At 33.9% G+C, this 14,942-nt stretch overlaps 1 protein-coding gene across 1 annotated transcript; it reads right to left on the bottom strand.

Annotated features, from left to right (window-relative positions):
- Positions 1-450: 450 nt before the first annotated feature.
- On the bottom strand, positions 451-14,942 carry CISD2 (CDGSH iron sulfur domain 2). Its single transcript, XM_077142670.1, has 3 exons — positions 14,759-14,942; positions 4,175-4,389; positions 451-2,812 (listed from the first exon to the last, which is right to left on the bottom strand). The coding sequence occupies exons 1-3, from the start codon at positions 14,859-14,861 to the stop codon at positions 2,723-2,725; spliced, it is 408 nt and encodes a 135-aa protein (XP_076998785.1). The 5' UTR covers positions 14,862-14,942; the 3' UTR covers positions 451-2,722.

Here is a 14,942-nt window from a genome sequence, read left to right on the forward strand (position 1 = left end):
TGGTCTCCTCCCATGCTCTCAGCTGTCATATTTTATTGTGCACCTTCTTGTAGAAGCACTCTTTCAACACTTGAGATTTGCTCACCAGCAGAAATCAGCTAACCAAATTTGTTGGAATTGGGTGTGAAGTAGACTCCAAAGGCAGGGATGTGAGGCAGTCACTTGAGTAAAGAGCATGAGTATCTGTTTAACAACTCTCCCGGTTCTCTCCAGATTGGTGATGTTGTCAAAACTAAATTCCAAACAGGTGAAGCGTACTTAGAAGTTTCTCGCGCATATCAAAGAAAATATCCACCAGTTTCTTAAGAATCCTTTTAAATAGAAGTTTAAAAACTCTCTTCACAGAAGAAGAGAGTCTGATAGCAAGTCTCCAAAGGGATCAGTGAGAAGGTAGAACCATATAAAACAGCAGCTGGTTTAATCGGCTTCCCATAAATATAACAAATTAGATTACAAAATCCAAAAGTAATTTAATGAATCATCATATGAAACACTGAACACTCAAAGCTTAATTGAATATTATGAATGAATCATTAATACCTCAAGCCTGCTCAACACTTCTGGGTACCTGGTATTTATATAATGGTGGTGCTTATGCGCTAAGTAAGGCAATGACTAGTTCACTGGGTAAGCAGGACAAGCAGCCCTCAAAAAAATCATACTATGACACAGTAACATCTGAGCTGTTTTCTTCTGTTTCTAAGCTCAAGATATGTATTTCAAGAGCTAGGATATCTTTTGTTATATCAATTCAGATACGGCTGCTTTTTAGATGTCAATTTTTTCAGACAGGATAGAAACCTGTGAATTTACAAGAGGAAGTGATGGCAACTGATAATGCTCATGTGCAGGAGTAATTAAAAAAAAAAAAAAGCTTCCTAACAGCCCCAGCTTCTGAAAAATGTAAACAGATGGGAAAATATTTTAGCAACATAGCTCTTTAGCATATTTAAAAAACTGAAAACAGGCACATACAAACAAAACCCTTTGTTCTGAGTACAGCCTTACTTTTTGAGTGCTAAAATGAACTTAATGAAATAGCTTTCCATTTAAGTTTTTAACTTGAAAAAATTAAAAGTTGGTACTTGTATTTTAGTCTCCATATTTTTAGGAAATTTTACCTTCTGTGAAATGCAAGTCTGAGAACCACTAGAACATGTATTGAACAAGTTGCAGTTAAGTTGTAGTGTGTGACTTTACATGAAAAACATCTCATAACCACAGACTAGGATAACCACACTTTTGGTGAGGATTTTCCCAAAGCTTTGTAATCAACTGTGGAAAAATAAGTGGTTAATCTGACAGAGATTATCAACACACACAAGTGTGTTGAAGAAAAGTCTTAAGAAATAAACTCAGAGCCAAAGAAATAAGAGCTATGTTATATTTCTCTCCAATGGAGGTTCAAAAGGAAGCAGCAACAATATACATCTTTTGGATATACATCTTGTCAAACTTCTCAAAGCCACAAACTATATTTTTAAACCTAACTTTAAAATTCCTGCCAATGGTCACAAGAAGTGAAGTTCACACAACAGAAAAACTATTTACATTACATGTAATAAATGAACTGAAATTACATGTAATAAATAATCCAGAAACCATGCTTAGCACAGTGTCTGGTACATATAAGTGCTCTGTAGCTATTACCTTTGATTATTATTAGAAAGATTAAATATGTCTTCCTTCTAAATCTTTTTCACAGAAAAAGGAAGCACAGCGAACTGAATGATTCCATCTTTAAGAAACAGACTTAAGGATGGCTATAAAGTTGAGAATTTTAAGATGAAACTAAGTAGACTCAGTTAAAAATTATAGAAGTTTTAAAGATTCTCTGGTAGCTTATTCTGAAAACTTTTTTGCTTTTTTTCATATATTTTTTTGGTTTACACAGTAATTAACAGAAACATGATCATAACAATACAATTTTGAGCACTGAACTATTTTATCATTTTAATATGAATTCAGACTATGCTTATTTCATTGACCTTCAACTGCAGCAGCTCAAATTGACCTATATGTGTTCTTGCCACTCCACCCCACCCTGTCAATGAGTCAAATAGCTCAAGATATACAACACATGCACTGACACAAACAAGTCTTTTAGAAAGTAAATAATTAATTTACAATGTAAATAGATGTTCCTTGCTGGGACTTTTCATATCAGGTTTACTTCTTGTTTTCTAAATTGGGAGTCATATTAATTAAACAATAATCTCTATAAAACAAAGAGCTTATCTTTGTGAAAACTCAAGTAATTCTTGATGGCAATGTTCTTCTTATTCATCCAAAAAGAATGGCATGTGAACAGCCAAAAGAGGATAAAAATCACTTCAAAATAAAAGAGATCTGAAAAATGTTTTTAACAAAGTGTGGGGATAAAAATTTTCAATAAATTCTGTTGGAAATAATGTGTAAAAGGAACAGCTGTGGACCCACTGACAAAATTTAGATTTTTCCCAATTAATTACAATCAAAAGTTTTGGAAGACATTAATTCTTTGACGTCATAATGAGAGACTTGCACAATTTCTACATACATGACTCTGGATATACAAAGTATCAAATATAAATAGTAGTGTGGCAAGAAAATAAATTGGCAGAAATAATTAGTAGCAATAATTAAGACCACTATGTCAAAGATTTTCTATACACAAAGGATGAGAAAATATTGTTACAAGGTTCTACAGCACACAATTAAATTCAATCCTAATTTATTTTTATTAAACTTCTTTCTTCTTCAGTATTAGTGGACCCACATTATCTCCAGTCAATTCATTATGTTTATTATGTGAACCATCACAGACAGGAAACTAAAAAGGGTAAAAGAATTACAAGTGTTATTTTAAAAATATGATTCAATAAATGGAAATATTTGTAATATGCTTTCATAAAGAAAAAGCCTATAACTTTGCTAAAAAAACATAAGAATGGCTTTACTGAGTAACAATATAGTCTACTTCTAACTACCCACATATAAAACCTAACAATTTGAATAGTCAATTCATTTGACACTGATTTTGAATAAAAATCGTGAGATGATTCCACTGAGTGACTTAAAATAGGTTCAAAAAAGAATCAACAGACTCATTTTCTTTAGAGCTCTAAATTTGAGCTCACCTCTTCACATATTTAAGTCTAAAAACAGAACTTATATTTGAAATAAATAATTTCACAACATTTTCTTAATATAAAACTCTTAAACACCATAACCTATACAGACATTTAACACTTTGGTATATTTTTCCCCATGAATTTACAGTGTCTATATATTTTTCTAAGTAAAACTGGGATCACGTTGTAATATGCTTTTTCTTATTTATTATATCATGATTTAATGCCATTATATATTCTTTAAAAAATGATTTTAATGGCTTCCTAACATTCCATCATTTGTATACCATACTTTCATCACTCATTATATTTAGATTGTTTCTAACACTTTGATATTATAAATGTTACGATGAACACTACTGTACTTCAAATCCCAAACCAATGATCAAATAGAAAACAGATTTCATCAGCTACTTATAGCACTCATCACTCTAAACTCCTTTTAAACTTCCATATTAAATATCTTTTATAATTAGAGCTACCATTTACTAACACACTATGTAATGCATTTTATATGTGTCATCTCATTAAATCCTCAAAAATCTGTGATATTGACATTATCAAATTTTTAAAAAATTGAAGATCAAAGACATTAACGATTAAGTAACTTGTCTAACTAAAATTAACAGTGTAAGTAACTGACAGACTCCAGATGTGAACACAATTTAAAATCTTTTTTACATCTTACATCGTCTCTCAATGAATAAATTTATTTTTGAAAGTGTTACGCTAGGGCAGGCTGCGGTGGCTCAGCAGGCAGAATTCTCGCCTGCCATGCCAGAGACCCGGGTTCAATTCCCGATGCCTGCCCATGCAAAAAAAAAAAAAAGTGTTACTCTAGATAAATGCCGAGCCTTGTGAAAACCTCAGATTTCTATCCGTCCTTGCTGTTCTAACTTGTCAAATGTAGGTAAAACTGATTACAAAATATATTCTCTAATTTAGTACATGGACTGTCAATACTAAACACTGTGGACAAATCTCTCACCTCAGAGAACCCCAAAATTTAGGCTTTAAAAAGCCAACAATTCTAACTCCATACAGGTAAAAGGACTCCTTACCGTCTTAGAACGCCAACACCTACAATAAGCTGCTTTAGTAAGACACAAATCTTCAATGTTTATTTCATTCACCACTTTGGGATTTTCCTTCTGTATTTTAAGATTAATCAAGCTATCCTTCTGTTGTTTTTTCTTCAGAAGGAATGGACGTACAGCGAGGTAGCCAAGTAGTGCAAGCACACCAAGGAAAGGCAACAAACGAAGCCATTCTGAAACTAAACAGGTACAAATTTGTTAGAATTTTCAATGCTCTTGTTGAAATATAAACTCAAAATACTATATTTGGTTTCACAGGGAGCTTATTTTTTATCTTTTATTTCTCATATTAATGTCTTAGGTATTTAACTTATCTGTAAAACTGAATAAATAACATAATCAAGCCAGTTATACCTGGTTTTTTGTAAGGACTAACTTCAGTCTAGGGAAATAGGAAACCCAAATTTTCAGAAGTACGTCCTATTCCAGATATCTCAATGGCCTTATGAATATTTGTATTTGTCTTTATTTTAGAAATTACAATCACCATAACTATAAAGAAAATTCAATGTGTCATATATTTTACAGATTTAGAAAACATTTTCACACTTTTCTCAATTACCTGCCAAATATTATATCACTGATTTATAATTTCAGATAGAACGTGTCTTTAATGTTTTTTTCTGTAAGACATAGTGATTCCTAACTGTTGTATAACAGCTACTACTTTGAAGAACTGAAACGTTCATATACCGAATTTGGTAAGATTACAAAATCAAAATTGATTACTATCTGATACATCTCATTCCATACGCATCCATTATGTATCTTCTGGATTACCTAGCCCTGTCCTTGGGTGATAGGGAATATAAGTGGTAGAAAATAAATGGTCTCTACACCTGTGGATATAAACACACCAGGAAACCAAGATAAACATTTCAGCACTCATTTATCAAATGTCTACTGGTACCCTCCCTGCCTCTGCTGGGCCCTGCATGAAATCCTTTCTGTTCTGATCTTGAAGTTATCATTAACTTCCTTCACTGAATGTCCACCTGATACCTTCTGAGGCATTTAACACTATGCTAGCTTAAATAATTGGATATGGTAGGTACTATTATTATTCCCATTTCACAGATAGCAGTCTGAAACTTAAGCACATTTAGGCCAGGGCACTATAAATCCAAAGCGTGTTCTCAATCACCATGACTCCAATATATCCAGTAACTTCTGCTGGTAAAACTACTCTCAAGAGATAACTGTTTTTACTATTTAACTGTTGTAAGAAACAATGGCTTAATACCTTCTTCCAAATTAAATTATTTTTAATAAAACACCATCAGCGAGACTCTCCAGAACATCAGACAGTTTCATCTCCCTACCCCATATTAGTGACAGACTCTTCCAATATGAAAAATTTTAAATGGCCATAGCCCAAACACCCCTAAAGAGAGGATGGAAAGATCAAAGATTATGGTGGAATTATACAAAGACAGGATTTAACAAATGAATATGCATGCTGAATCAATAACTGATACCTCTTTTAGTCTCCAGTATTTTAGAGCAGCTAAAAGTAAAAACCTAAAATTGTGAAATTGTAACCCATGCCAAACTCTGAAATATGTTCTACAACTAATTGTGGTGCTGTGCTATGAAATGTATAGCTTTTTTGTATATATGTTATTTTTCACAAAAAAAGAAGGAAAAAAGTTGATTGTGATGATAAAAATATTAAGCCATTTAACCTCCTATATTCTGGAGCAGCTAGAAGGAAAAATATGAGAGGATCATACGGTAGCCCATGACAAACTCTGGGATTCGTCTTGTAACTGCTTGTTGAAGAATGCTTTGAAAACTATTGGTTTTTTATTTCTTTGCTTTGTATATATGTTATATTAGACAATAAAAAAAGTTAAAAACACAAAACAAAACAAAACCCACCATAGGGCTAAAGCTAAAAAGTCTGTCATGAGATTGAAATAAAGAACATATTTATGTATTATAAGTATAGCACCTATTTAAGACCACCTGGCAGAGAAAATGCATAATAAATGGCAATTTTATTAAGAGATTATGGAGCTTGGTGGGGAAAAGAGAGCAACTAGGTACCAGATCAACCTAGCTATACAACATGGTAAAAAAATATATGGGGATATTACATCTTTTAATCATCAGAAGGGAATGCTCTGAGGGTAATGACCTTCTCTGTCCTGACAGCCATTAAATCTTCATAACCAGAATGGAGACACTCCGTACAGATACTTTGAATTTATGTTCTGTAAATGATACAGAACTGCTTCTTGGAGATGAGGGGAGCACAAGGCCTTCTCTATATATCTATGCTATACAATATGGTAGTCACATGATACTATTTAAGTTTAAATAAATTAAAAGTAAGTAAAAATCAAAATTCCATTTCTAAGACACAGGTGTTACATTTAAGGGATTCAACTTCCACATGTGATTAGTGGTCACAGTATTGACAGCACAGAGAACCATATAAAGTTTTTAATACAGAGTGCTACACACCACTTCTATAAAGTACCATCTCCATAACATGGCAAGGCTACTTCTCAAGCTTTGGCTCCCATAAACATCAAAACCCACATGCATTCGAAAGCAACCAAAGCTGGTTTAGACCAATGTACAATGTACGTCTTGTGTTCTTTACACATGGAATTTTTTCAGTCTGCCATGACTTTTTACCTCTGGTTTATCTAATGATCTAATTTGTATGGACCACTTAACACTAAGGTCATTCATTACTTCCCCTCCAGAAGTCTTCCCTGATTTCACAAAACAAAATTAATCACTTCCGTCTGAGCTTCCATGTCCCTTTTACACATTTCTTTCTATTAACATACTACCACTATAATTTGTAAAGCTGCCTCTTCCATAAGCCTGTGACGAAAGGAGCTGTGCTCTACATTTCCAGGCACAAAGATGATGCAAATGTTTAATGAGTGACTTACTGAATGAATGAATGCTGACTGAAGTGTATAAGTCAGTCCCTTTCTTACTCACCACATTTTACTGTAAATTATTTACTTATACTTTTCTTCTAGATTAAGCAATGAATTTCTTAGGTTACTACTGGCCCCAGCATCTAGTATAATAACTTGAAATGGTAGTCATTCAATAAATGTTTGTTGAATGTTGAGTAATATTGAGTATGATTCTCTGTATTACAAAATAAAAATAAAAGGGTTACAGGAGGTTAAATGACTCAAAGTCAAAAAGCAAAGGGAAATGAAAAGATGTTTGAAAAAAATCTTAATTTTAAACTCGTAAATTCAGCGTTTCCTACCTTAATCCACAAATGTCAGCAAGCAAATTATGTTGATGAATACTGTTTTAAAATCTACTTCAGAATATGCTTGTTCTTTAATTACCTGGTAAAATACTAATCTAAATACAATAGTTAGAGGTACCATCTAACAATCTCTTACAAAAGTAACAATCAACTTTAATTTAATTACAGAGAGCCTTATAAAGGAAAATAATACAGTCTGTAAAGTTCAATCATGATAGTTTTAAATATATGTAAGGCTGATTTGTCTTGGAAAAATATAAAATATAGAAAAATCAAAAAAGAAATTTTAAAAATTTTGAAGATAGGCCATTTCCTGTAAACCAATTTGACATACTTCAAGCTATTAATGGACATTTTAGACATTCAACAAGAAAAAAATAACACCTTAATTGTTAGGTATGATGTATATATTTTGTATAGCATTTTAAAAATTGTTTCAGGTTTATATAAAACGACATTTTTTAAGCAAAATTTGGAAAATTTAGGCAAGTATGAAGAACAAAATAAAATGTCTTACACTTTTACCAAAGCAACATTTTGTTGTACTTCTGTCTAGTCTTTTTCTCCAAGTGTAAATTCCTTTTAAAAATTGGAGCTCTTATTGCATATACAGCCTATATCCTATTTTTTCATTTATCATATAAGAAACACTTTTCCCAGTTCCTTAATAAACTTTGGAAACATGAGTTTTAATGACCGCATCTACCTATCACATCTCACAGTCACAATATGAGATATACAAGAGCAAGGACCTTATTGTGTAAGCCACCACCGTATTTCTAGAGCCTAAATAATGCCTGGCTCAATGTATTTTATTTTTTACTGAGGCATAATTTAAGTGCAATCATATATAAGCAATGCAGAAGAAGTGACAAGCTCTTTACTGGGGACAGCAAATACTTCAAAGGTTTGAAACCTAAACATATTTCTGAAAGATGAATAAGAGTATAGAAATTCATCAGGCAGATGGGTGCAGTTGCATTCCAAGAAGAATAAACTGTATAGGCAAAGGCAAGGACAGAGATATGACATACACAAGAGATTCTGAGAACTCTAAGTACCATGGTATTGCTGAAATATGAAGAAAGAAAGAGGACTGCAGAAATGACCAGGTGCCTGATGTGCAAAAAGAAGGTACGAATTTACCCTGTACATGACAGGTAATCACTGAAATATGTGAACAGTAATGTAAACAGAAAATTGTTCATTTATGAAATCACAATAGTGTCAAAGGGAAAGAGGAACAGAGGAGGGACATAAGGAAAAGGAGGGAAAGAGGTAGTGGTAGAGAACAGGAGTCAAGACAACCTGTTGGAAATCTACTGAAATAGTTCAGAAGAAAATAATGAGCTTGAACTAAGACAGTGGCTGCTAAAGCAGAGAAGAGAGGACAAATGTGAGAGAGCCTGTCTTTATTGCAGTTTCCTAAAACTGTCTACAACAGTACATGAATATGTGTGCATTTTCTGAGATAGTCCACAGTTTTCATCAGGATCTCAGAGGTCTACAATCAATGTCCAACCCCCCAAAATGTAAGGCCCACTAACTCAGGCAGTAAAATTAATATGGTCTGATCAATGATTAGTCTTGGAGCAAAAGGCAAACCGAGGATGTGAAGGTTCATTCCTGATTCCCAGATTTCTGACATCTTTATATGGATGGAAAGAGATACTGGTCTCTAATATTTAATAAAAAAAACAAAAACCACAATGGTTTTATAATAGGAAAGAAAGGTTTCAGCAGGAAAAGACAGTGCAGTGTTGTAAGAGAAAGGAAGAATCAGAGATGTCAATATTCTTAAAGAATGCAGGAGTGTGCCTGAATGTCAAGAGATAACAGGAAAAAGGGGGTGGTATTTATGGATGGCAGAAGCTTCAAAGGAAGACATGGCCTTGAACGAGGGTGAAAGAGTTCTGGTGTGGAACCTGTACAGAGCCTGAAAAATGCCAAATCTCTCTGAGACGAGGGATACAGAAAGAATAGACACAATCGAGAGGGTTTCAGGGGAAGTGGTTTCCTCTGGGAAAGCTGTTTCATTTTAGAGTGAGGTGGTGTCTCTTTGAGAAACTGACTGTATACATGGGTTTCCAGAAATTAGCTAGGTTTGGAAGATGCTTTGAGAAGATCAGGGATCACAGAAGTACATATTCTGGATTGTAGCTGAGGATTATATGATTAAATAGCTAGATGGAATTGGCAGATTTGAAGGTACAATCCATTAAAAACGTGCCCCATCGGCAACGCTTTTTTACTCACTTGAATATAAAAGGGTTGAATTTCCTTAATTTTTTTTAATTCAAAACTTAACTTCCAACAGAACTTGTTTCACAATCAGAGTTGCTTTCCTTTGATTATACTACCTGTTTCTTTTTTTTTTTTATCAGACCATGTTTACACTATTAATACCAAACAGGGTTCTAATACTCATTTTAACTTCTACTTCTCACTACGAAGATAAACAAAGAATAAGACTAAGAGAGAGTGAAAGAACGAGCATTATTACAGAAATAAAATCTAGACTGAAAAGAACATTTCAAAGCAAAATGAGCTGCAAGCAATTTTAACACAGGCTTTCAGAAATTTCAGACATTAGCAAAACAGAGTAAGGTTTAAGAGGGGGTAGATTTAACTCTTTACATAGTGATATGGGCTATTACCCCCTATTCCTGATCAAGATACATATCATAAACAAATATTCTGATTATAAAACATTTCTAAGTATACATATGCTCACATGAATTTCAATGAGGAATTATATTCTAAGAAACAAGGACGGATTTTTTCCTTTTCAAATTTGCAAAAAGTTATATATATTTACAGCAACAAAATAACACTGACAACTTGGCTGCTGATTTCATACTATTTTCTTAAATATCACTTACAGTCAGAATGATTTCTATTTCTGAATTGAAGGAAGGATAAAAATAGAATATTTTCAATAGATGGCTTTACTATTATTGCTTAAAATATAATAGAGACTGCATTCAGATCCAAAAGAACAATAAAAATGAAACTAATGTTCAACTGTAAAACCTTTTTTCCACTCACTAGTAAAAGAACACTAGTCAGTATCCAGAACACTGCTTGGTGCATAGTAGGTGCTCCATAAATATTTGATGAATTGAATAATTTTAAATGGCAAAATACCTATATGGAAATAATGTTTAAAAAAAGACCAAAATTGTTCTTCACAAAGGCTAGTATATCTTTCATTACACTAACTTTACAGTTAGTTTAAACAAGAGAAAAACTTTTGCAACTTATATATAGATAAATTTCTCCCCAAATTCTCACGAAAAAAAGTTTTCTAAGATAGGATATTTCAATTTTTCAGGGAAAATAAAACTTTTACTATTTTCATACTAATAAACGCAAATCTTTAGTTTGAACTTTCATGCTTTCCTATGAAGAAAGCTCACCTTTTGTTTTCATTTCTTCACTAAACAAAAAAAAATTGAGGTATAATTTACATAGAATAAGTGGATTTTATGTGTTCAGCTCTAAGAACTTTGACAAATTTACATACTGTAGCCACCACTGCAAACAATATGTAAATTACTTCTATCACCTTTGAAAGTATTTTCCTACCTCTTTCTACTCTATTCCCCAACCACTTATTTTTTAAACTATGCTTCGTTTATCAATTTTGAGATTCATCCAGTGTATCAGTAATTCATTCCTCTTTACTGCTGAACAGTATTCTACTCTATAAATATATCAATTTATTTATCCATCTTCTGCTAGTAGATACTTGGCTATTATAAAAGACTGCTATGAACGATTCATTACTAAAAAAGTTGTCTTCCAGATTCAAAAAGACTCTATTACAGACTCCATACATACCTTATTCAAGTGAGCTAAACGTTAACTATCACAATCTATTTGGAAAGGAGAGAATAGAAGATGGCCCTGAAGTTTTTCTTTCACAGTGCTCCAAAATACATCCTGCAACTGTTACTGTCTGTGTCTCATGAGAAACAGATTACTTCACTTTTTTTTTCTTTAAAGCAATTTTTACAAGTAGAATATTTCCTAAACAAATAAGCAATATAACGAGAACTAAATGACAGACACATCGTAAACGGACTTAAGTTAAATAAATGCTACTGAGATATTTGTACAAGTCTTTTTGTGGATCTATGTTTTCAATTCTATTCCACTTCAGTTCAAAATTGGCCCCTTCTGGAGAAACCAAACTAATGCCATTATGGTTTTCAGCTCTGACATATTGTGTTTTTCTGGGCAAAATATTATTAAAATTTTAGGACCAGACAATATATGGGAATTCTGTATTTTAAGCAGGACTTTTCTGTAAACCTACAACTTCTGTAATAAAAAAAAGGTATTAGCATTTATTGCTTTGTCTTTACAAGTAAAACCTTTATGTTTCAAAGAAGCAAACTGGTTTAAGTGGGCAAGATCTACAATATTAAAAGTTTCACAGTTAATTTTTAAATCTGCAGGTAAGCTGCTTTTTTGCATTTTGAATGGAAGGATTTTTTTAGTTGTTCAATTTAAAGTTTATATGCTGAAAGGGAGTGTTTGAAAAGTCAAAGTATTAGAATGCACAAAGGGTACAATCACACTTAAAAAACTGTCTAAACAAAGTAAGATTAATTGTTTCTGACTGATAAGGATTGTCCCTTTTCAAATGTAATCAAGGATATCATGTGTTTACCAAGAATGCAGAGTCATAGAGTCAACTGCTTAAAAAATGCTAGGTCTAAATAGGGAAGGAAAAACAAGGCAACAATGTGACTGTAACATTTTTCCTGTAACCTTCTTAGATGTAAAGGAAAATATTTTTGCTTTTTAGATATCTTTAAACAATTCATTACTAAAAAAGTTGTCTTTCAGATTCAAGAAGATTCTATTACAGACTTCATATATACCTTATTCAAGAGCGCTAAATGTTAACTATCACAATCTATTCTGAAAGGAGAGTAGAAAATGTCCCTCAAGTTTTTCTTTCACAGTGCTCCAAAATAGATCCTGCAACTGTTACCGTCTTTGTCTCATGAGAAACAGATTACTTCACTTTTTTCTTTAAAGCAATTATTACAAGCAGAATATTTCCTGAACAAATAAGGGATATAAAGATAACTAAATGTCAGACACATTGTAAAGGGACTTCAGTTAAATAAATGCTGTTAAGATATTTGTAAGAGTTGTCATTATTTCTAAGAATCAGTATTACTATTAAGGGGTTCCCAGCTTTAAATAAGTTAATACACTACTGATTTAAGGGGGAAAAGATTTTGATTAAATTTCTTTAAAATCTTTAATAGGACTTAGATATTTCTTGAAGTAGAAGAAAATTCATTCCTAAAATCTTCTAGCCACCAAATCAAGTATCATATTTTGTAATGTGCTTCAACTAAACTCTTTTCACAAAATTGAAGCTAATACAAATTCAACTATCATCAGAATCAGTGTATGTAACTCAAGTCACACTGGATAGGGTTGGGAGAAGGGGACTTTATTCTTTCTTGAGTTAAAAACCTGAGTTAATTTTTGCATATTTTTAAGAAGGTAAGTTGTTAGGGAGCAAACGTCATAAAATTATAGCCTTTTGACCAGGAAATACCACTTTAGTGACTACATTCATGATTAAAATTTAAAAGAAAAAAAAAGAAAGAATATTGGTATAGTGCTTCTTACCACTGAACTATTTATTGCATTATGAATTAAAAAAAAAAATTACAAATTTCCAGGGGAACAATTAGGCAGACTGTTATACATTAATCTAAAATAAGATTACATATCTGTTAGAACCAGATGAGGATTATTTAACTGCTACAGTTCTGTAATAATACACTGCCAGGATCAAAAGAAGAGTTTGCAGTTTATAAACACTTGGTGAGGTGAAACAGCTGTCAATTTTGTTGCTTCTGATGTTTAGATATTTCTTTTTAATGTTTACTGTTCACTTATGCTTTCTGCTCAATTACATGCTGTTTACCAAAACCTCTTAACATCTAAAAGTTTTAAAATTTCGCAATCCATTTGTCAACAGAGAACTTGTCTCTGACTGTAATTCAAAGAATCTCTATGTTTGGAAGAGAACTTTATCATCTGGTTTGCCCACCTAAATCTATCCACTATTACCAAGTGGACCTGCTGATTACTTTTTTGACAGTGGCTGTTACTCAAAGAAGCCCATTCATTTGGAGAACGTATGCTTTTAAAAATATATATTTCTTGTATTAGAGTTGAAATCCACCTCACTATCTATCACTGACTTGGTTCTAGTTCTGTCTCTTTCCTCCACACAGTAAATCTTATGTTTCTTCTACTAGACATCCTTCCAAATGACATCTTTTAAGTGAGCTACTATAAATCTTTAAGACAACCCTGTTTACCCAAAATTGTCCTAAGTCATATTTGCATTCCCTGAAACCTAGCAGATAGAAGCTCAAAGTTTGTTGAACCAATATGACTTTGTTTCCTTGCCAACCCAGTCGGTCTGGGTCTGGTTTACCAACATCCCCCTTACACTGTAATGCACAGAACCCAAGTGTTCACCGAGTTCTGCAGACATTTGTTCTTTATATGTGAAATCCTGAGTTGCAGGTTCATTTTTGTGGAGGGGGGCCCTCAAGCAGAGAACGTGACATATATTCATTTAATTTCATTTTGTGAGACTCGATCCATCCTACCAGCCTTTGAATACTTCTGGCTTAGTTTCTTTCCTCCAACTCCAGTTATTCCAACAGCCCCAGGATCCGTAGTAATGGAGGTGACCTCAAAAACCCCCGTGAATAAGTCAACTGACCCCTGCGAGAATGAAAATTATTCTATAATTTCACTACTAAAAAAAAGTCATTTACGTACATTCTCTCCCACATACTCACTCCTACTTATACGCTGAGCATAAAACCCAGCCAAAAGCTGGGGCTGCCTGTTATACAAATCCTTCGATATCGATGACTCATTCTGCTCTAAAATAAACACGTAAACAGCAGAGAGCAATGCACAGGGCATATACTCGATGCAGGAGATGCACGAGAGTGGCCTGCTTCCAACTCATCACTACCACGGCGAAAAACAAATCTCTCATCACGGAAGGACACTGGAGGAAGCCACGAGAAATAAAAAAAATAAGAGGGACCCGGGACCCCCAAGCACCTGGAGGAGGGGGCACACGTGCTCAACAGGAGGCTGCGCGCGCAGGGTCACGGGGTCACGCGATACTCCCCTAGGCCCTCCCCGCTCTTTGGTCGGAGGATCTTACCCCCTCCGCCCCGTCCTCGTGGAGCGTGTAAGGATGGAGACTGGCTGGCGGGGAGGTTTACCTGTGAGCCGGGCAAACCCAGTAATGCTCTCGGGCACTGGGAGCCGCTTAAGATAGGCGGGGAGCTGCACCTTCACGATGCGAGCCACGGTCTCCAGCACCATCCTCACCGGCGGCGTCTGCTCTCCTCCCGAGACCCACTCCGGCAACTCGCCGAGCTGCCGCGCCTGCGCAGAGAACGGACT

Source organism: Tamandua tetradactyla, chromosome 24, assembly GCF_023851605.1.
Source record: "Tamandua tetradactyla isolate mTamTet1 chromosome 24, mTamTet1.pri, whole genome shotgun sequence".
In the NCBI taxonomy this organism is placed as follows: domain Eukaryota; kingdom Metazoa; phylum Chordata; class Mammalia; order Pilosa; family Myrmecophagidae; genus Tamandua; species Tamandua tetradactyla.

Coding starts and splice junctions, on each gene's coding strand:
- CISD2 (XM_077142670.1), bottom strand. CDS start 14,861: ATGGTGCTGGAGACCGTGGCTCGCATCGTGAAGGTGCAGCTCCCCGCC. Junction 4,390..14,758: donor TGGGTTTGCCCGGCTCACAG/GTAAACCTCCCC, acceptor GTACCTGTTTAG/TTTCAGAATGGCTTCGTTTG. Junction 2,813..4,174: donor GGTGTTGGCGTTCTAAGACG/GTAAGGAGTCCT, acceptor TACCCTTTTTAG/TTTCCTGTCTGTGATGGTTC.